This window comes from Mustela nigripes, chromosome 13 (genome assembly GCF_022355385.1).
Source record: "Mustela nigripes isolate SB6536 chromosome 13, MUSNIG.SB6536, whole genome shotgun sequence".
NCBI lineage: Eukaryota > Metazoa > Chordata > Mammalia > Carnivora > Mustelidae > Mustela > Mustela nigripes.
The window spans coordinates 142,347,498-142,370,265 of record NC_081569.1 but is presented as its reverse complement, the minus strand read 5'-3'; the positions used below and the strand labels follow the sequence as shown (position 1 = coordinate 142,370,265).

Below are 22,768 nucleotides of genomic sequence, written 5' to 3'. Positions count from 1 at the left end.
GGCACCCCTACTCATTTTTTTAAAAAGATTTTATTTATTTATCTGACAGAAAGATCACAAGTAGGCAGAGAAGCAGGCAGGGGTCCGGGCGGAAGCAGGCTCCCTGCTGAGGGGCTCAATTCCAGGACCCTGAGATCATGACCTGAGCAGAAGGCAGAGGCCCAACCCACTGAGGCACCCAGGCTCCCCAGAGAGTGCAAGCAAGAGGAGGAGCAGAGAAAAGGAACAAGCAGACTCCATGCTGCATAAGGAGCCTGACACAGGGCTCGATCCCACAACCCTGAGACAATGACCAACCTTAGCCAAAATCAAGTGTAGGACACTCAACCAACTGAGCCACCCAGGCGCCCCAATGAAATGTATATTTTTTTTTAAAAAGACCCAAATCAAAAGTCTAGGTATGAAACCCATAATGTCTGAAATGAAAAATGGGATTGAGGGCAGATTAGACATTGCAAATGAATAATAAAGATAGAGCAATAGAAAGTATTCAAAAGGAAAAACAAAAGACTGACCATAGCATCAGTAAGCAGTGGGACTTCAATAAGCCTATCATATGTCTAACTGTACATTTTATTTTATTTTTTTTTATTAAATTTTTTTTTAATTTTATTTATTTCTTTGACAGAGACAGATCACAAGTAGGCAGAGAAACAGGCAGAGAGAGGAGGAAGCAGGCTCCCTGCTGAGCAGAGAGCCCGATGCGGGACTCGATCCCAGGACCCTGAGATCATGACCCGAGCCGAAGGCAGCGGCTTAACCCACTGAGCCACCCAGGCGCCCTAACTGTACATTTTAAATATGTACAGTTTGTCAATGATACCTCAATAAGGCTGTTTTTTAGAAACCTAATCTTTGAAGACAGGCTAAGACTTCATACTGCCGATTTTTTAAGTCCTACATTATCTTCAACATAGCCATACATCTTAATCATCATTCTGGTTTAATTAGGTACTAAATAACCACCTTGGAAAACAAAGCTCTCCTAAGCTTTCCATTTTTACTTGCTTTCAAGAGACCTCATTACGAATTACTTAATAACACTGTTTAAACAAATACCCCACTGTAAGACTCCAGAACACAACCATCGTAATATCAAACAGTTGCACCAAAATCCCGTTTCACCACATACTTTCACTAAAGAGGCAAAACTTCTGAACTAATTGTAAAAATTGAAAACAAGAACACTTTCAAGTCATCACAATCTCTAGGTCACTGCTCTCTCACAGAACTTTCTGGGACAACAGAAACATTCTATTCTGTACTGTTCAATATGGTAACCAGTAACTACATAGGGCTATAGAGCACTTGAAATGGGGCTAGCGTGACAGAACTGAATTTTTTGTTTAGTTTAGTTTAGTTTTGTTTTAAATAAACTATATGCCCGAGGGTTGGAACTCATGACTCCAAGATCAAGAGTCACATGCTTTACTGACTGAAATGGCCAGTATGCAATTTTAGGGGCGCCTGGGTGGCTCAGTGGGTTAAGCCGCTGCCTTCGGCTCAGGTCATGATCTCAGGGTCCTGGGACCGAGTCCCGCATCAGGCTCTCTGCGCAGAGAGCCTGCTTCCCTCTCTCTCTCTCTGCCTGCCTCTCCGACTACTTGTGATTTCTCTCTGTCAAATAAATAAATAAAATCTTAAAAAATAATAATAATAATTTAATTTTATTTAAATTTATTAGATTTTATTATTTAATTTTAATTAATTTAATTTTTATTAATTTTTAATTTTAATAAATTTAAAATTATTTAATTTCAATAAATTTAAATTTAAATATATTTGCAGAGTAGTGATTATATTATATAGTGGTTATATTATTTTATAGAGTAGTGGACAACACAGCTCAAGATAAAAAGAAAATATGGATAAAAGTTTAAGATTAGAACTTTCAAAATAATTTTTAATATTTATAACTTATAAATAATAACTTTAAAATTAATAAGGACCATAAACAGTGAAAAGCTATTTTCTTAAGCCCCATGCCCAATGTGGGGCTCGAACTTACAACCTCAAGATCCAGAGTCACATGCTCCACTGACTGAGCCTGTCAGGAGCCCCTGGAAAACTATTTTTTAAAGACTGGCTCAAAGAATCATATCACCTAAAACTTCCTGGTTCCTTCAATTCCCCTGCCCTCCACCACAGGAGGAATGAGGGGACCCCACTGCACCACGTCTCACAATACTGTCCGGATACATACTCTCCGTATACTATCAGCAGTGTACTGGGGGCTGTGGGGAGTGAGAAGTAACCACCTAGTGGGGATGAGATCAACTTTTAGGGAGATAAAAATATTTTGGAACTAGACAGGGTGGTGGTTGCACAATGTATTAATGAATGTACGAAATGCCAATAAATCGTTCCCTTTAAAATGGCTAATTTTAGTCACATGAATCTCACCTTGAGAAAAAAATTTTAACGTTTCTAAGCAAGATGTACACCTCTAATTTATACAGATTCACTGTAAGAAAAGCATGGAAAATGAGGGAAGTCAGCTTTTACCATCAATTTAAAAGTTCATTTTTCCTTGGGTTTTCACTTCTTCAGTAACTGAACTTGATGCTTAGTTATTAAATGTCCATTACAAAATGCCTATTCAAGGAAAGTCAGCCAAACCAAGCACATGGTTCAGAATCACATTCAGCTGTGACAAGTTAGCAAATGAGCCTTAAAATACTTAAACCTGAACTGGTGATTCTAAAAACTATCCTACTGCACTCTAGAAAAGCAGAAGTACACGGAAGCACTAGCTCCCAGAAAACTCGGACAGTATTAAGACCACACTAATTCCTTATTCTACTCTCTACTATCCTGGTCTCCCTACGTCCATGCTAAATTTGAAAGCAGAACAAGCCCCAAGTCCAAGAGCTTCCATGCCACTAGAGGTAAAGAAGGAACGGAACCTGAAGTGAGAGAGTGCACGTGTGTGTGTGAGACAACAGAGAAATGCCCTACATTCAGGTAAATATTAATGTTTAGCTAACCTCGAAATTTTAATTAACCTTTTCAGATATAGGCCATCAGGTAGTGTTTCCTGGCCAACAGATGAAAATGGAAAAGATGATATCACAGCTAAACTTTAGGAGCAAAGACTACTTAAACAGCTTCACTTTAATACGAAGGAATCCTTGAGGTTCTCGGCAGACAACAATTAGTCCTTAGGCAATTTGGTCCTTAGTTAAATTACACTATGATAAAATCAAACATGACACAGCTCACATTTGAGTTGATCAGAAAAAGGATTGCAATTGCCTTTATACCCTGGTCTCTGAAAAATAAAACCAAATTAACTAATGACACCAAGAAATATATACTTTGGAATGAGAGGCAGGGTTAGTTTGGGGGGGGGGGGGTAGGGGAGGAAAGATGGGAATAATATGCAAGAAAGGGAAATTAGTTGCTGAACAAATACTAACCAGATAGCTGGTACAGGTAAAATCAAAGGTTTTTAAAAATACTCTCTCAAGGGGCACCTGGGTGGCTCAGTGGGTTAAGCCTCTGCCTTTGGCTCAGGTCATGATCCTGGAGTCCTGGGATCGAGCCCTGCATCGGGCTCTCTGCTCAGCAGGGGGCCTGCTTCTCTCTCTCTCTCTCTCTCTCTCTCTCTCTCTCTCTGCCTGCCTCTCTGCCTACTTGTGATCTCTGTCAAATAAATAAATAAAATCTTTTTTTTAAAAAAAATGGTAGCACCTTCACAAAAAAACTTAAAAATAAATAAATAAAAATACTCTCTCAATAATTAATTAATTAGATTATTCTCTCAGATATTTTATCATTTCACATACTATCCAAGACATGGTTCTTAAATTCACTCCCCAGCTCAAGTTCAATGTGAACCTGTGGAAAAATGGACAAGAGGATGGGATAAACAATATTTAAATATTACACATTTTTAAAAAGATTTTATTTATTTGACAGACAGAGATCACAAGTAGGCAGAGAGGCAGGCAGAGAGAGAGGAGGAAGCAGGCTCCCTGCCAAGCAGAGAGCCCGATGCGGGGCTTGATTCCAGGACCCTGGGATCATGACCTGAGCCGAAAGCAGAGGCTTTAACCCACTGAGCCACCCAGGCGCCCATAAATATTATATTCTTATCTGTTAAACTAAGGGGTAGCCAACATAACACCAACCATTATAACCTTAAATCATACAATCATAAGAAACCACTCCCCTCAAAAAAAACCCTACAATTGTATTTTAAGCTCCAAAGACGACTATATTTCAACATACATGCAGGAGTAAAGCAACTCATCCAGTTTGTGCCAATCGACCAAACCAATCTGTATCTTCACTGCCGGACCAAAGAGGAATGTAACTGGACATAAAACGGATTCTGGCAATCCTAAACCTAAAACTCCAGAACACCTGGAGCACATGGAAGCAACTAATCAACAGACCCAACACAGCACTACTCCTACCCAAGTGTCTGTCTTAAAAAGGATTTCTGGCTGACTCTCCCTGAAGTATATTAAGCTGAAATCTAACTGCAACTTCACAGTTAATGGTGTCTTAGAGTTTTCCCTTTCTTGGTGATATATAAAATAACGGCACATCTTACAACTAATGGCACCTTCGAATGCGCTACCTTAGGCAAGTTATTCGGTTAAGCCAGAATAAGCCTTTGTTTCCTCATCTAGAAAACTGAGAGAACAACTTTATATGATTGTTGTGACTGTGTGTTCAGTTACTTAACAAAGTATCCAAACCAGACTGGACCATAGTAAGCACACCTTGACCTGGCACTGAAAGAGCAATCCTTTGAAGGTTTTCTGTTAATGATGACAAGTTTTACCTCCCCACCAACAAACTCACCCATTCCCTCAAAAGTAGGGGCAAATCCATCAGACAGATGAATTTTAGCACCTTAACTATTTGTAAGAAACTAACCAACCATTACAGGAACTAAAGTCATTAACTTTAACCTCTAACATGCTGCAGCTTTAACTACATGCTGGACAGAAATTAAATCAGAGCTTTCCAAGTCATCTGGCACTGTAATGTGGGCTAATAGTTCAGTATACCAAGATGACAATGAAACAAAACAAAAGAAAGATGACAGTTCTCAGTAACATTCCTCTCACAGATCAAGAACCCTAGTGATGAATACTACAGGGGCTACATTCCAAGGCCAGGCTTTAAGCAGAAATATGTCCCATTAGGGATATTATTTTTATTCCTTCCTAATCAAAAAAACTCAATTAATACCCCCACATGCTAAAGAGAAAACAAAAACTCTATATATGCAAGCCTAACAAAGGATTTAGTATCCAAATAAATAAAGAACTCATACAAATCAGTAAGACCAACACCCTACAGAAAAACAGCAAAGGGCATATTCATAGGAGGAATCCAAGCAGTCAAAAAACATATAAAAAGACGTTTAATCTCACCAGTAATTAGAAAAATGACAAAGGGATGCCTGGGTGGCTCAGTTGATTAACTGTCTGCCTCAGACTCAGGTCATGATCTAAGGGTCCTGGGATCAAGCCCCACATGGGGGCTCCCTGCTCAGCGAGCAGTCTGCTTCTCCCTCTCCCTCTGCCACCACCCCCCACTTGCATGCTCACATGCTCTCTCTCTCTCTCAAATAAAATCTTTAAAAAAAAAAAAAAAAAGAAAAGAAATGAAAATGCCAACATAAAACCACAAAAGGACAGCACTGCAAAAAAGTCAGTAAATCTAACAGTCCAGTGCTAGTTGGGTGAAAACGGAACTCCTGTGCCTCATTAGTGGACATGAACTTGTTTGGGAAGCATCAAAGCAAACGAATATACAAAATAATTTCATTTACAAAAAGACTCTCACATAACAAAACATATTGTTAGTCATACATAAGTATGTATTAAAATACAAAAACATACATGGGAATTCTGAAGGCCTTGAGCATGGCACTCAGATTTCTCTTCAAGGGAGAAAGTGCTGGGAGATGTTTAATTAGCTGGCAGTCCCATCCGCCTGGCACCTTTGGGATCCACTGCAGCATTCACACCAGCGCCAAGCCCATGACTGAACACAGCAAGCATCCTCGAGCGGGCCACTCCTGCCCTACGGAGTCCTCTAACCAACAATCTTCTCTGGCTGAGACTTTCTCCAAGCTTCACTCCAACTTTAGGATCCAACCACAAATCATCCTGCCTTCTGTCTTCCTTCAAGGGTGTCACACCGATACCCATTTGAAGGCCTTTGCCACCTAACCTTCCTCTCCTCTCTATCCTTCACAGGCAGTTACCGCTATGAATCTCCTGCACATCTAATCCCGTCCTGGCATCTGCTTCTCAGAGGATGCAAATGAACAATCACAGGAAAAATATAGATCAACTTCAGATTATGGAGGAAGTGAAAGAATTAGCCTTCAGCTGCGCCTGACACAAATACAGCCTAATATCAAGTATTAATCACAGTGGTGGGTACATACATTCCTTGCTGTTCTATCTGAATGTTTACTTTTTTAAGTAACTCTATCATTACAATTCTATCCTATCCAATGGTAATACTCAAAGATATTCAAATTATGCATAATAACTATCCAGCTACTTCAATTTTTAAACTGTTAAAATTCTTACGTCTCATTCTCAAATTCTGAACTCATATTATTGTTCCCAATTATTGTACCTAGTAACAAGACTCGACAACATCTAAAATAACCCAAGTTTGAAGTTTGGCCTCATATGGCCTCAAGTCAACCTTGTGACACTTTCAATGATTACATATTGAAAGAGAGATAAACATAAGGCATTTTATCTCTCTAGCTCTTACGTTCCTCATCTAGGACAGAGGAAGGTTGGATTACATGGGCATTACAATTTTCACTCTTGTTCCTCTGATGGAGAAAAAAATCTAGAAACTTCAAAAATTATGTCTGGTGTTCAATTTTCATTAAGATCCACATCTTTAAAGAATGTAACTAATTTGAAAAATAAGAGTTTCAGGACATATTGTTAAATCTTGTTAACACCTCATTTACTTTATTTTTATTTACTTTTTTAACCATTTGTCAGAGAGAGAGAGACAAAGAGCACAAGCAGGGGAGGCGGCAGGCAGAGGGAGAGGGAGAAGCAGGCTCTCTCCTGACAAGGAGCCCTATGCTGGACTTGATCCCAGGACCCCAGGATCATGACCTGAGCTGAAGCAGACGCTTTACCAACTGAACCACTCAGGCATCCCTCATTTTTTTTTTTTTTAAGATTTTATTTATTTGAGAGAGAGTGTGCGCAAGCAGTGGGGAGGGGCCACCCAGGCACTCCATTAAAACGTCATTTAAATGAGATGTTAGGGGGTGCCTGGGTGGCTCAGTGGGTTAAAGCCTCTGCCTTCGGTTCAGGTCGTGATCCCAGGGTCCTGGGATCGAGCCCTGCATTGGGCTCTCTGCTCAGCAAGGAGCCTGCTTCCTCTCTCTCTGCCAGCTTCTCTGTGATCTCCATCTGTCAAATAAATAAAATCTTTAAAAAATAATAATAATAATAAAGTTAAGGACTTATTTTAAAAAATAAAAAATAAAAAAATAAATGAGATGTTAAGGGGAGCCTGGAGGGCGTCTGGGTGGCTCAGTCAATTAAGCGTCTGTTTTTGGCTCAGGTCATGATTTCGGGGTCCCAGGATTGATCTTCACATTGGGTTCTCTGCTCAGCGGGGAGTCTGCTTCTCCCTCTGCCACACGCCCCAGCCAGTGGGCGCTCTCTTTCTCGCTCAAATAAAATCTTAAAAATAAATGACATTTTAATGTTATCCTAAAATATTTCTCTCAAACATTTTAGAACACTTTTTGCCACCTTTAACCAACTTTAAAATACTCCGTTCAAAAAAAATCATCAAGGCAGGGGGGTCTGGATGGCTCAACTGTGAGGTACGTGACTCTTGATCTCTGTGTTGTAAACTCAAGCCCTACGTCAGATATAGAGATTACTTAAAAATATTTTTTAAAATGCATAATAAAAATCAACAGAGAAACCATAAAACTCAAATAGACATTAGATAAGATGTATTAATAAAACATTCAAAACACAGAAGAAACTGTTATATTACAACTATAACCCTATCATTTCTAGGGTCACAAACACTTTCCACAATTGCTATTTAAAGCTGTGGGAGGAATTAATTCTGTCCAAATCACTGAATCAGCATTCAATCCCCAATCTACCTTATTCAGACTTCTAGTACATTACTACAGTGATTTCCTCCCCCAGAAAGTGATTTCAAGTCCTGTTTTTAATACAAATACAAACTTACATACACCTTAGCAAAGATCACTGTTTTCCATTAGAGTAGGGGACATATAAAAGCCTATTTTGTTTTTATTTTTTTCCCCAAAGACTTTATTTATTTGACAGAGAGATCACAAGTAGGCAGAGAGGCAAGCAGAGAGAGAGGAGGAAGCAGGGTCCCTGAGATCCCAGGACCCTAAGACCATGACCTGAGCCGAAGGCAGAGGCTTAACCCAAGTCTGAGGATTCTCACAGCCCAGGCTCTCTCAATCTATTCTACACTGCTACACCCAGGTGCCCCAAAGCCTGTTTCTTTTTACATTATGCAGGGAAACTCTGAGGAAAAACTCAGAAGAAAAATGAGAGCTAAACCATAAACTGATTACAAAAATCTATGCAGCAAAAAAGAAAATATAAAAAGACAACCTGGGAAAATACAGTAACTTGGATAGAATCTTAATGTATCATCTCCAAAGACTTAAGATTTTTTCAATTAAACTGCCCTACAGAAACTTATAATGACAAGGAAAATGACTTTCTAAAAGTAAGCCTGAATTTCTTCAGTACAAGTTAACATTGGTTTTGTTTGTTTGTTTAAGATTTTCTTTATTTACTTGAGAGAGAGAGGAAGAGCACAAGTAGGGAGCCTGTTGTGGAGACTTGATCCCAGGACCCTGAGATCATGACTCAAGCCAAAGTCAGATACTTAACCGATGAGCCACGCAGGCACCCCTTAACACTGATTTTAGAACAACTATGTTCTGGTCGGTCTCAACCAGCTAACCTTTGAATCACAGTCACCATCTGTGGAAGGGAGTACTGTGGTAGAACTCCACCTTGAAAGCATTAACTTAAAGATAAGAACCTCAACATTTAGAGCAGAAACTCCCTGACTCAAAACCTAGTTAATGTGTACTTCCCCTGGCCCAGGGAGGGATTCAAGCTGTCTATTACTATCTAGAAGCTTGATCTGAAGATCTTTACCTATGTTCTCTAGTCCTCAGTATTCTTTTCTGGTATATAAAATGTTTTGGACTCCTCCGTCTTCCAGGAAAGGGTATATAACTAAGCTGTATCAAGTAAATGTGACTTAAGAGCAATCATCTTCAAATATCTCAACGCATGACTTATGTTCAAATTAATGGCTTCATTATAACCCAGGCTTCCCTATCAATAATGCAGGTGATGCAAGGACCACTACTTGGCAATTTAGGTTACATGAATGATAATTAGAATAAGGATAGGAAAAAATGTTTACTTAGCACTCTGTGTGCCAGGCACTGTGCTAGGCATTTTACATGTATAAGTTAAGAAGTTCTATTACCTGCTTTACAGATGAAGACAAAAGTGAAGTAACTTGCCCGGGTCAACACACACAGGTGGCAAGAGGCACTACCAGGACCCGAATCCAAGTCTGAGGATTCTCACAGCCCAGGCTCTCTCAATCTATTCTACACTGCTTCTGAAAGAAACATGAAATTACAAAGAAGGCTGTGCCTCGGTGGCACAGTCAGTCAAGGCTCTGACTCTTGTTCTGGCTCAGGTAGTGATCTCAGGGTCTTTGGGCTCCACACTCACCCAGCAGTGTGCTTCTCTCCCTCTCCTTCTGCCCCAACCCCCACTCTCACACTCATGTTCTCTCTCAAATAAATAAATCTCAAAAAAAAAATTACAGAGAGGACTGTAACTGACGTAATCACGGACTATCTGTGATGCAAACAACCCCTGATTTATGACTGAGAAAACAGGTTCCTGGGGATAACGTGACCAGCTCTACCTTCAGCACCTGCTTAGGCACAGATCTAGGGAATTCCATCTCCACACAACCAGTTCTAGGTGTGTCCTTACCACACAACTTGACAAAGCTGATCTCACAGGATTTATCTTTATGCTAACCTCTCAGGGTTGGGTGAACACTGCCTCAAAGTATGTTTAAATCACAAAACATTCACTCTAACTTGTGAATTTTAGAATACTTATAAAACTGCTTTTTACGGGGTGCTTGGGTGGCTCAGCGGGTTAAAGACTCTGCCTTCGGCTCAGGTCATCATCCCAGGGTCCTGGGATCGAGCCCCGCATCGGGCTCTCTGCTCAGCGAGGAGCCTGCTTGCTCCTCTCTCTCAGCCTGCCTCTCTGCCTACTTGTGATCTCTGCCTGTCAAATAAATAAATAAAATCTTAAAAAAAAAACAAACTGATTTTTACAGTGAAACTGAAGTATAGAAAATAATGTGTTCAAAGAGGAACACAGAACCACCAGTAAAAAAAAATGAAAAGCCGATCAAGACCCTCTGGTCAGTAAAATTATTCCTCATCAAAGCAGAACACATTTTACTAGTAGAAATCAATTCTGAAGTGACAGTTAAGCCAATGACAACCCAAATTTTCAAATCCCATTAAACTGGATTCAATGTTCCAAACGTAAGTTGCTTTTTTAAAGGACCATTATCTCAAAAGTATTTACATTAACAATTTCCTCTTCTGTAAGTCTCAGTTTTAATATCAGTAAACTGTGATACTGAAAACTAACTCAGGATAAAAGTTGATATAGTAACCCATGCTTCAGGAAACAAAGAACTTGAGTCAACCTTTACATCCTGTCACTGTGTTTCTCCAGCTAGAAGAAAACAAAGAGGAAAAGCACCAAACAATGACAGAAATACATAGGCTATAAAAATATATAGAGAGGTACGTAGCTATATAGGCATATATATATGGGCTATAGATTCCTTCCTTTGCATGCTTACTGGTAAGATTATGGAAACATTCACATCTTTAACAGAAAAACACTACTCATTTCAAATTAATTTATGCTTTGCAAGTGCAGGAAATAACAAACCAGAAATAAGACAATAAACATGCCTCCCTCTTACTCTATTATATGATTACTAAATTCTAAAAGAAACCAATGACAACTCAGCATACCCTATAGCACGGGGTATGGAAAGACGGTCTGGATGCCGTACATGGAAACAAAGCCTAAGTTTAAGATGTAGAACTACATGACGGTCTTTGTTTTTAAAACTAATTGATGAAACTTTTCCTATCATTTTAATTGCCAAGTTACACCACAGTCCACAAAGGTAGTCTGCATCCTTATCTGATGCAAAGAACTGAATCAGCATTTTAGGACTACAGTGCTCTATCAAGTAAATGTGACTATCCCTACGGAATGACAGAAGGGGATCTTCCTTGGACTATACAGGGAATGTCAGGTGTTCCTAGTTTCAACCACTCGCTTTTAAAGCTAAATAGGGTCTAGCTGGGATACCACAGATAAATAAAATCTGACTTTAAAAAAAATTAAAATCAACTTCTTCCACTCACACATCTTTACCAAGATGGTTTTTAAAAGAAAGAAAGAAAGAAAGAAAGAAAGAAAGAAAGAAAGAAAGAACGAACTGAACGAACAAAAGGCTTCCTGAGGAGTTTCACACTCACTTCTTCAAATTCTGGTTAAAAAAAAAAAAGCATTCAAAACCCAGGCAAGGAGAAACAACAAGCACTAACGATCACAATCTCAATTCTGCATTATTCCTAGCTTGTCTCACAGAAAGAACCTTTCAGCCTAAAGACCTAAAAAAAATTTTTTTGCCATGAAACAAACATGGTGTACCATTTCTAATCAGAAATGGAAGTCTCGCCTTCCTTAGATATTAAATTCTATATAAGAACATACCTTAAAAAAAAAAAATTCATCGGGCTCTCTGCTCTGCAGGGAGCCTTCTTCCTCCTCTCTCTCTCTCTGCCTGCCTCTCTGCCTACTTGTGATCTCTCTCTGTCAAATAAATAAAATCTTAAAAAAAAAAAAAAATTCACTAGGAAACAATAAGGCCCCATAATTTCCAAACATAACTATGAATGTGTCCCAATGCTCAGACTGGCAAAACAGGGCTTAAAATTTTTTATCAGTTAGATTCCTTTCCAGATTAAAACAACACAAAATAGGAAATTTTTAAATATTGATACCAAACCCCAATCAACCGGCGGTAAGACTATGCAGAACATTTACAACGTTTTACTTTTCAGAATGGCAGGTCTCTAGCATTTTTATGGTTGTACCTATTCCATCAAAAATACAAGGGCAGGGGCACCTGGGTGGCTCAGTGGGTTAAGCCGCTGCCTTCGGCTCAGGTCATGATCTCAGGGTCCTGGGATCTAGTCCTGCATCGGGCTCTCTGCTCAGCAGGGAGCCTGCTTCCTCCTCTCTCTCTCTGCCTGCCTCTCTGCCTACTTGTGATCTCTCTCTGTCAAATAAATAAATAAAATCTTTAAAAAAAAAAAAAAATACAAGGGCAGCTCAAAATATGATCCTACTACATCTGCCATTTCAAAGAGAACCAACCCGAAGAAGTCAGGATCAGTACTAACAATTCAAGAGTAGATATCCATATTTAGAAGACCGTCAGAGGGGCACCTGGGTGGCTCAGTGGATTAGAGCCTCTGCCTTCGGCTCAGGTCATGATCCCAGGGTCCTAGGATCAGGCCCTGAGCCCCGCATCGGGCTCTCTGGTCAGTGAGCATCCTGTCCTCCTCTCCCCCTCTCTGCCTGCCTCTCTGCCTACTTGTGATCTCTGTCAAATAAAAAAATCTTAAACAAAGAAAAACAGAAGAATGTCAGAAAACCAATTCCTGTTGCTGCCATCATATATGCCCTTTTCCTTAGTCACACCCAAAGTATTTAAGTAAAGGTTTCAAAAGTAATGTAACTGACCCATACTAAAAATCCACCAACTTATGAAAAGATCTAAGCCAGTTGATTTTTTTAAATATGTGTGGGAAACTTGGTGACAACCTTTGCTTTATGTCCTGTATATTAAAACCCAGATGGACTTGACCTACAAAATGAAGATAGGGTCAACTGTAACCAAAAAACAGTATGCTTCCCCTGGTGGCCAACCAAGGAACGGAGGAGGCTTGCCTACAGAGAAAAGCCTGGTCCCAGCCCCATCCTGTCACTCTCGTAAACGAGAAGTCACTACCAAAAAAGGAAGACGTGGGGGAAGGGGAAACTATCAAAAAGACTAACCCGAATTTAAAGGGAATACAAACCTGGGTGTTAGGCTAAATAAACTTAAGAGATTTCAATGAACGGACTAAGATTTAGAAGGCAGATATGGGCAAGGTCATTTCTCTCCAGAGCGCCCAGCAGCTCACTCAGGGCTGCCCGTGTTCTCACTTCAAAGAACACCCAGAGTTTAGTGCCTTCAGAACAGCTCAAGAGCAAGCTCCTTTCCCCAGGACTGGATCCTGACAATTCTCCGCAGTCCTGTTTCCCAGGAAAAGCGTGTGCGCATTTATTTCTCAAAGAAACTCGTGGCAGACCCCGCACGGGTACCGTCCGGCTCGCAAGCCCTCCGGCCAGAGCTGCCAGCTCCAGTCTGCGGGATTCTCCCCGAATCTTACTTGTGAAGAAAACCCACGTCCTTCCCGGCGTCTTCCGCGCCGGCCGTCTCCACGAGCAGCCTCGCTCGGGGCCCGGCTAGAACCTCACGCACTAAAATCTGACGAATTCCTTTGTCTGATTAGAGGTTTTCCTGCGGCCACTCTCAACTGCTTCCACGCAGAAGTCGGCGAGGAAAGTAAATGCCCCCCCGGGGCTGGAGGGTTTCGCGGAGGCGGCCTCGACCTCCGGCCGCCCGCCCTGAGGCTGGGTCCTCTCACGCCCCCTCCCTCAAGGAAAGCGGAACGGAAAAGGCACACGGACATGGACAAACCGGTCCCCAAAGCAGCCGGCCGCGAGCGAGCCGCAGTTCCCGGGCAGGCGCCCTCGGGGAAGCCCGCTCCCGAGCTGGCGTGCGGGGTCGCTTGTCCAGTCCCCCGCGGGCCGCGCGGGGAGTGCGGGCGGCCGGAGCGCGGGGGGCCGCAGGGGCCGCGAAAGGCCGGTGCCGCGCCATCCGGCGGGACGGGACGGGTCGGCGGCTCCCGCGGCACGCGAACTCTCCGGCGCCGCCACCCCGACCCCCGACCCCCGACCCCCGGCCCGGGACCCGCGGCCCGCCCGAGCCCCCAGGCCAGGGGCGGCCGCGCCGACGCCGCCCGCGCTCCCCCCGGGGCCGCAGCGGACCCGCGGCGGCGACCGGGCCGGGGGCGGCTCGGGCCTCGGTCCCCGGCGCGCTCCCCTCGCGGCGCCCGCCCCGCCGGGCTCCCGCCGACGGCAGGCCCGACACTCACACACACAAAAAGAAAAGTTGCCCGACGGCCCCCGCCCCCTCGGGGCGCGGGGCGCGGGGCCGCTACTCACCGGGGTCGAAGTCGGGCACCACCGCCTGGTACTGGGGTCCGACCCGCATGCCGCCGCCACCTGCCGGGAAGCAGAGCAGGGCGGTCAGCGCGGGCGCGCGGCGCGGGGACGGCGCGGGGGCGGCGCGGGGCGGCTGCCACCTACCGTGCTCCTCGTCGCTGGACGAGCCCGAGCTGCCTTCCTCCCAGGAGTTGCTGCTGCTGTTGCCGTTGGGCGCCGCCGCCGCCAAACTTTTATTCTGCCCATTGCTGGGGGCGGCGGCGGCCGAGGCGGCGGCCGAGGCGGAGGCGGAGGCGGTCGAGGCGGAGGCGGCGGCCGAGGCGGCGGCGGCGGAGGCGGCCGAGGCGGAGGCGGCCGAGGCGGCGGCGGCCGAGGCGGCCGCGCTGGCCGCGTTGTTCCTCCCTCTCCGCTTCCCTGAGACCTCGGGGCCCTTCTCCACCATGGCCGGCATCGGCGGGGGCCGGGGCCGGGCGCGAGCGGCGGGGCCCCGCGGCTCCTGAGGAGGGGGCGCCGGGCCGGGGGGGGGGGGGGGGGGGGGGAGCGCGGGCGGGCGCGGGGCTGGGCGGGCGCGCTGGAAGCCCGCGGGCGCGAGTCGAGGCCGGGGGTGGCCTGGCGGGCGGAGCGCGGCGCCGCCTCAGACCCCCAGCGCCGAGCCGAGCGCAACTTTCGCTCTCATCGCCGCCCGCACTTCACTGGCACTAACTACTCCGGGAGCCGCGAGCGGGCGGGGGGGCGGGGGCGGGGCCTGGGGCGAGCCGGGGGGGAAGCCGCGCGCAGCCCAACCCGAAGCGGGCTGGCTCCGCCCCCCGCGGACTCCCATTGGCTTCTGCGGGATTCGGAGGGCGAGCGGCAGCGCGGTTGGCTCGGCTCTCCCGTCTGTCAGAGACGGGGGCGGGAGCGCGCGGAGGGGGAGGCTCCGGGCTTCCGTTGGTCAGGTTCGGTTGACGCGTATCGCCCGCCGTACGTGGTTTGAGGTTTGCAATCGCTCTCCGCCCCATGATCCATCTCTCTAGGCAATAGCGAGGAGTTAGCTGCCCTCCCCCCCTCCCTCGCCGCGGCCCCCCACCTCACCTGCGCTCGCCCCCCGCAGCCTCTGCCCCAGCATTCCGCGAAAGGCCCCACTGAGAGTCCCGCAGGCTTCAGAAAGTAAAATCTGCGCGACGCGAGGAGAGAAATGGAACGCGAGGTCGGGACTACTTTCCCCTCGCGCGGAGGATTACACCACAGTTTGAATGGGGTCGATACAAAGAGGGGAAACTAATTGCAAGAAACTAATTGCGCCCCCACCTTTCCCGAGGGGGTGGGGGGTGCCTCGGCGCCGGGGGTCCCCGGTGCAGGGCACAGGGCTCCCAGGTGACCGGCTCCCCTGGAGGGAAAGGAAGCAGTGTGCGGGCTCGGAGGGTCTGTGGCGGCTTCTGCTAATTGGGTGGGGGGCGCTGGACGTGGCCGCAATTGCCGGAGTTGCGGGCGCGCCGGGTCCGCGGGGGCCGGAGGGAGGGTCCCGAGCGGCCCCTGCCCGGCGCGGAGTCCGGGCGCCGGGGTCCCCTGCCAGCCCCGATGGCCGTTTAGGAGCCAGTGAGGGGGGCCGAACTGTCCCTGCGGGAGGGGACACTTGCAGAAATGGGGAGGAGGACTTAGAGAAATGGGCTGGGGCCAGGAAGGGTAAAGAGGAAGAAGCTATTTTCATCCCAAGCCCTTGGTAGGGGAGGAGGGTCAACTTCCTCCCAGGCAAGAGCCACTTTTCCGGATCTGCTGCCTGCCCTGCCTCCCCCAGTCCCCACCGGGCACCCGGCAAGGGAGGGCACGACCCAGCCCGAGACCTCCCCGCCCGGAGTGTGGTCACCAGCCGGCTCGGGGCTGCTGGACCGCGGGGCTGAGGAGTGGGGCGGGGGGTGGGGGCTAGGAGGGTTGAGGACTCCCCTGGAGGTCCGCCTCAGCCCCACCTCCACCAGCCCTCCCCCCAAAACGGCGCGCTGATCCTGCATAATTAGGAGGCAAGAGAAGATCTATAAATGACTTTTTTTTTTTTTAATCAACGGATGACATTTTTCTTTTAAGTTACTTCAAACCTGAGCTTTATAGGGGGGCAGTTTACACCGGCTCTATCTATAAATAGTTACAGGGAGAAATCTGGAGTTTTATGTTTTTAAAACCTGAATAAATAAGCAGAGTGTTCTCTTCCACATTTTATGCAGCGTGAACCATCATTATGAACTTCAGTGAAGTAACCACATTCACTTCTGCCTAAATGGCCTTTAAGTAACAGGGCTGGAGCCCTCCGGGTGGAGGAGCCCTCCCGGTGGAGGACCCCTGCCCCCACCACCAAGTTCAGGGTCGCATCTTCTGACCTCCCCTTAAAAAGACATCCCTCTTGTTGGAGAGCCCCACGCCGTGCAGGTGTGTACCCTTGGGAACCCCCCCACCACCACCACCACCAGCTGGCCTGGGTAGGGAGCAGACAGCAAAGCCAGGGTAAGGAAACAGTTGGTATTCTGGGGCTTAGCCAGATGCTCACTGGGTGTCTGTGAAATTCCACCACCAGACCCTGGGATGATTAGCCTAGCAGGAAGGTGCAACAGAGTAATTTTTAGGGCAGCAGGGATGGCATGACACAGGGTCAGGAACACCCACCGAACCCCTGGGTTGGGGCTACTTCCTGACTGGGTTCTGACTGCGGTTACATCATTGGGCTATCCAACCATTCACTTTTTTCAGCAAATATTAACACCTAAGTTACTTTGGCATGTGTGAGGCCCCTTTCTAGTTTGACCCCAAAGCCACATGGATGCCATTCTGGCCTTGACCTTCCCGGCTTCCTCATCCGTAAAACACAGACAACAACCATTTCCTGGCCTAGTGAATTTTTATAGTCCATCTCCCCAGCCCGAATCTTCGCCCACCATAGGGAACCCTTCAACCTTAGGAAAATCCCCCCCTCTTCCACCTCCTTTTGCTTGGGACAGCGGAGGGCTGCTGGGGTGTTCACACACAACACTTCTGATTGGGAATCTGTGACCTCAGACTTCAAACAGGCTCTCGGCAGAGTCAGCAGCCCTTCCACGTTTTCCAGTGACACTCTCTCCCACTCTGAGACGAAGATAGCCCACCTTCTCTCCTTTCCTCACACCTCCCACAGTCCCTTCTGCCCTCACTCCCAGCCAATGACCTTGGGTGACCTTCTCATTCTTGGGTGAGAAAAGCTGAAGCCATCAAACGGGATCCCCCTGAACTCCCAGGCCCTGTAGGGACACATGCCCCGGGCTGGCACCCACTCCCCTCCTCTTCAGGCTCTCCACTCTGATCTTGATCTCAGGCACCTGCCTCCCACTGCCCTCCCTTGGCTGATCTCCTGTGCCATCAACCTCTCTCCTTCCCCTGGGTCAGCATTTTCCAAAGCAAGAAGAAAACCCTCCCTTGCTCCCAAGCCCCCTCCACCTTCCCCCCCTCTCTCCAGCCCCCCCCCCCAGAAACCTGCACAGATGTGTCTCTACCTGCCTTCTCCACTCTCTTCCTTCCTTCCTAGTCTTTTCTCATGCCACCCTCGCAAGGCTGTGTCCCCACTCTCAATTCTTGCTAAGGTCATCCACAACCTCCAGGCATCCCAATCCAGTGGTCAGTTAATAGCTTCACTTAGCTCCTCGCAGCCCCTGAGGCCACCACTCCGCCTTCTGGAAACTCCCTGAGGTTTCTAGACCTCAGGATGCCAGCTTCTCTTACCTCACAGACCACTCCTTCCCTGTCCCATTTACAGCCTTCATCCCGCTCTCTTCAACCCAGTGCATAGTAGGTGCTCACTAAATCACTGTTGCCTGAGAGCTGCCTGGTAGGGGATACAGGCTGGGAGCCAATTCCAGGGAGAGGAGGATTCCTGAAACAAGCAAGGTCTGACCAAGACTTGATCCATGCCCTGCAAGAGGGGGAAATCTTTGAATTTCGTCAGCCCAGCATCACCCCAGAAGAAGCCCCGCCCCACCATCCTCCTTCAGGAGTTTGGCTTGGGGCCTGACAAGCAAGTGACCTTCCTAGCTAATCAGAGCCCACAGCCCCCTGGCTGCAGTGACTGGCTCAAGCATTGGCACATGACCTAGCCAGGTCAATCAAGGCCCTTTCTGGAACTTTTTGGGAAACTCTTAGGAAAGAGTCTCTCTCTGAGGACCAGGAAGGCCTGGGGCCTCCAAGTCAGGGCCAGGCACTCGGGGCTTGTGCTCAGGCTCCATGTGGTCTGGTCCATGATCCAAGCACCTGAGAGAGGGGTCCTCACTGTCCAGGCCCTGTTCAAGGGAGCACCCCCACCTGACCAGCCTGCAGAAAGAGGAGGGCTGAGGCCTGATGGGATGGTGGGAATGTTCCTCCTCTCCACACCCTATAAACAGGCCTGAAATCCTGGCCTTTTGAAAGGATCAATTTGAGTTTCTGTTAGAACGCAAAGACTCCCGGGTAGCCTGGGTGGCTCAGTTGGTTAAGCGGTTAAGTGTCCGCCTTTGGCTCAGGTTATGACCCTGGGGTCCTAGGATTCAGCCCCTGAAGTGGGCCCCCTGCTCAGTGGGAAGTATGCTTGTCCCTCTCCTCTTGCTCCTGCCTACCACTCGAGTGCTCTCTCGCTCTCTCTCAAATAAATTAAAAATTTTTTAAGATTTTATTTATTTATTTGACAGGCAGAGATCACAAGCAGGCAGAGAGGCAGGCAGAGAGATAGGAGGAAGCAGGCTCCCTGCTGAGCAGAGAGCCCGATGTGGGGCTCGATCCCAGGACCCTAGGATCATGACCTGAGCCGAAGGCAGAGGCTTTAACCCCCTGAGCCACCCAGGCACCCCTCAAATAAATGAAATCTTAAAAAGAACTCAAAGGCTAAGGCTCCTGGCCGCTACAAATAATTAGGCATTAACCTGGTGCAGAACAAGGGAAAGAATGTGTAGGCAGAGGAACTAACACCCTCCTCTCTCCTGTGAAAGGCTTCGTGAAAATAGCTGGGGCGCCTGGGTGGCTCAGTCGGTGAAGCGTCTGCCTTCAGCTGAGGTCATGATCCCTGGGTCCTGGGATCCAGCCCCATGTCGGGCTCCCTGCTCAGCCAGGGTATCTGCTTCTCTCTCCCTGCCCCCACCCCACTCCTTCCCTCTGTTTATGCTCTCTCTCTCTCTCTCTGCCAAATAAATACATAAAAATATGTAAAAAGAAAAGAAAAGAGCTGGTAACTTCTGGGTATACATGTGGGCCCCATTCTGCTCTCAGCCTTGAAATCCTGAACTGACAGAATCAGCCCAATAATCCCATGGGGTGAACACAGGTTTGACGGCTCACCCATGCCTCGCAGGTAAATAAGCAAAGAGGCACCTGGAGAATGAAATGATCTGGCCAGTGGAGGGGCCTGCCTGTCTCAGCCACACAGCTCTGCAGCCTCGAGTTGTTAGAAAATTCTGCTGGGGGGCACCTGGGTGGCTCAGTGGGTTAAAGCCTCTGTCTTTGTCTCAGGACATGATCCCAGGGTCCTGGGATCGAGACCCACATCGGGCTCTCTTTGCTCAGCAGGGAGCCTGCTTCCTCCTCTCTCTCTCTCTCTCTCTGTGCTTGTCTCTCTGACTACTTGTGATCTCTGTCTGTCAAATAAAATTTAAAAAAGAAAGAAAGAAAGAAAGAAAATTCTGCTGGGCAAGGAATAGCTTCCCCAAGTCCGCAGCCGGGCACAGGGCGGAGGGAGCAGGGGCTGGAGTGACAGGAAACAGCCCAGAAGCCGGTCCTGGGAGGGTTCAAACCCCCAAGACTATTCAGAAACTGAGACTTTAGGCAGGACTTTTAGCCATCCTAGGAGTTCTTAACCTGCAGTCTGTGGATTGAATTCAGGAGGACCATGAAGTAATTACAGCTTTATGAACCTTTCACTGAAATCCAGGATTTTCTTCAATTATGAATGTAGGCGGTATTAGCAATGGCTGCGACTCTGTCAGTCACAGAATTCATGATACGGTCTCATCACACTGCAATTGTTGGAAAGATCTCACAATAGCACATACACTCATCTCCAGAATCACAGAGATATTCGACCCACTGCCAGGGCTTGTCGCTCCATGTGTTAATAACTCAACAAATAACTCAAAATCTATCACAGACCTAACTGTAAAACTGCTGAAACTATAAGCCTTGTCGGAGAAAAGCCAGGAGTAAGTCTTGGCAACCTCAAGTCAGAAGAAGGCTTCTCAAACGCATTCCCAAAGCACAAGTAACAAAACAAAGAAGCCGATAAATTGGATTTCATCAAAATCCAGGATTTCTGTGTTGCAAACGATACCCACCAAAAAAGGGGAAAGACAGTCCCGCACAATGGGAAACCACACTGCAAACAATGCCTGGTAAGAGACTTTATCTGGAATCTAGAAGGAACACTCACAACTCAATAAGAAAAAGATGAACGATCCCATTTCAAAACGGGTGCAGGGTTTGAATAGACGTGTCTCCAGAGAAGATCTGCAAGTGTCCAGTAAGCGCCTGGTCAACATCAGCCATCAGGGAAATGCAAGTCAGAACTACAATGAGATACCACTTCAGACTCCCGAGCACAACTAGAATAAAAAAAGAGAAGAGATAGTAACCAGCGTTCCGGAGGATGTGGAGAAATCAGAACCTTCATACCCCCCTGCTGGGAAGGTAAATCGGGGAAGCCACTTTGGAAAACAGTCTGGCGGTTCCTCAAAAGTTAAATATAGAGGAGTGCCTGGGTGGCTCAGAGGGTCAAGCCGCTGCCTTCGGCCCAGGTCATGATCTCAGAGTCCTGGGATGGAGTCCCGCATCGGACTCTCTGCTCAGCAGGGAGCCTGCTTCCTCCTCTCTCTCTGTCTGCTTGTGATCTCTCTCTGTCAAATAAATAAAATCTTTAAAAAAAAAAAAAAAGTTAAATATAGAAAAAAATAGAAGGAAAAAAAGTTGAATATAGAGTTACTTACTATATGACCCAGCAATCCCACTCTCAGATGTCTAACCCAAAGAATCAAAGATGTATGTCTGTGCAAGCACTCGTACATGAATGTTCATAGTCTTATTACAGGAGCTGAAAAGAAGCAGTGTCCAGCCCCTCTGGCTTGGCAGCCACAGAGGGGCAGCAGCCGTGGCTCTGCGCTCCCCTGCAGCCGTGGGCCTCAACAAGGGCCACAAGGTGACCAAGGACACAAGCCAGCAGAAACACAGCCACCACAGCGGATGCCTCGCCCAACACACAGGTATGTGCAGGACATGATCCAAGAGACATGTGGCTTCACTGCATGTGAGCGCAGCGCCGTGACACTGCTCAAGGTCTCCAAGGACAAGCGGGCCCTCAAGGTAAACAAAAAGTATGGGGACACACATCTGTGCCAAGAGGACAACAGATGAGATGAGCAAGTTCCTGATGCAATGAAACCTTTTCAGAAAATAAAAAGAATGGGGCACCTGGGTGGCTCAGTTAGTTAAGCATCCAGCTCTTGGTTTCGGCTCGGGTCATGAGCCCAGGGTCGTGGGATTGAGCCTCACACTAGGCTCAGGCGCCAGGCATGGAATCTGCTTGAGATTCTCTCCCTCTCCTTCTGCTCCCTCCCCTGCTCACGCGTGTGCTCCCACCCGTGCGCACGCTCTCTCCTCCTCTCTCTCGCAAATAAATCTTTGAAAGAAAGTCCATCAGCTGACGAGTGGATAGACACCATGTGATCTCTCCATATGATGGGATATTACTCGTAACGGGAAAGAAGTGCTAACAAGGCCGACACAGTTCATGGATGAACTGAACACTTTACACTAAGTGAAAGAAGACGGTCGCGTGAGACCCCATGGTGTATCGATAGGAAATGTCCAGAACAGGCAAATGCCGAGAGACAGAAAGTAGCTTACCGGTTGCCAGGGGCCTGGAGGGGTAGGACGAGAGGAAGTGAGTGCTACTGAGTACGGGGTTTCTTTCTAAGGTGATGAAATGTTCTAAAAATGATCGTGGGGATGGTTGTGCAACTCTGTGACTATTCCGAGCACGATTGAATTGTACAGTTTAAGTGGGTACGTAAACTCCATCCCAGTAAAGCTGGTTAAGTAGAGAGGATTAAGAAGAATCAGGAGGAAGGAGACCCAGGCTACATGACACGGAGCCTGGCATGCCTGTACGTTTGGTTTGGTGTGCCTCCCTCACTTGCAGGGGGAGGATGGGAGAGCCTCCCTGCAGGGCCTGGAGATTTTCCCGTCTGGCTCCACACCAGCATCCTCAGGAACTGCTGACTTGGTTAGGTGACCACAGGAGGGCCACCCCGAGGCTTCTGGTCCCACAGACCCCTGTCGGGCCAGGTCCCCGCTGTGCGGTCACGGAGGGGAGA

At 47.3% G+C, this 22,768-nt stretch overlaps 1 protein-coding gene across 1 annotated transcript in view; it reads right to left on the bottom strand.

Moving 5' to 3' along the window:
- RCOR1 (REST corepressor 1) overlaps nucleotides 1-14,954 on the bottom strand; it is a 122,116-nt gene extending 107,162 nt beyond the window's left edge. Inside the window, exons 1-2 of the mRNA XM_059374035.1 lie at nucleotides 14,592-14,954; nucleotides 14,448-14,507 (exon numbers count right to left, since the gene is read on the bottom strand). Of these exons, the coding sequence (XP_059230018.1) occupies nucleotides 14,448-14,507; nucleotides 14,592-14,898 (367 nt within the window). The 5' untranslated portion in view covers nucleotides 14,899-14,954. The remainder of the gene's footprint in view (nucleotides 1-14,447; nucleotides 14,508-14,591) is intronic.
- Between the last annotated feature and the right edge of the window lie 7,814 nt (nucleotides 14,955-22,768).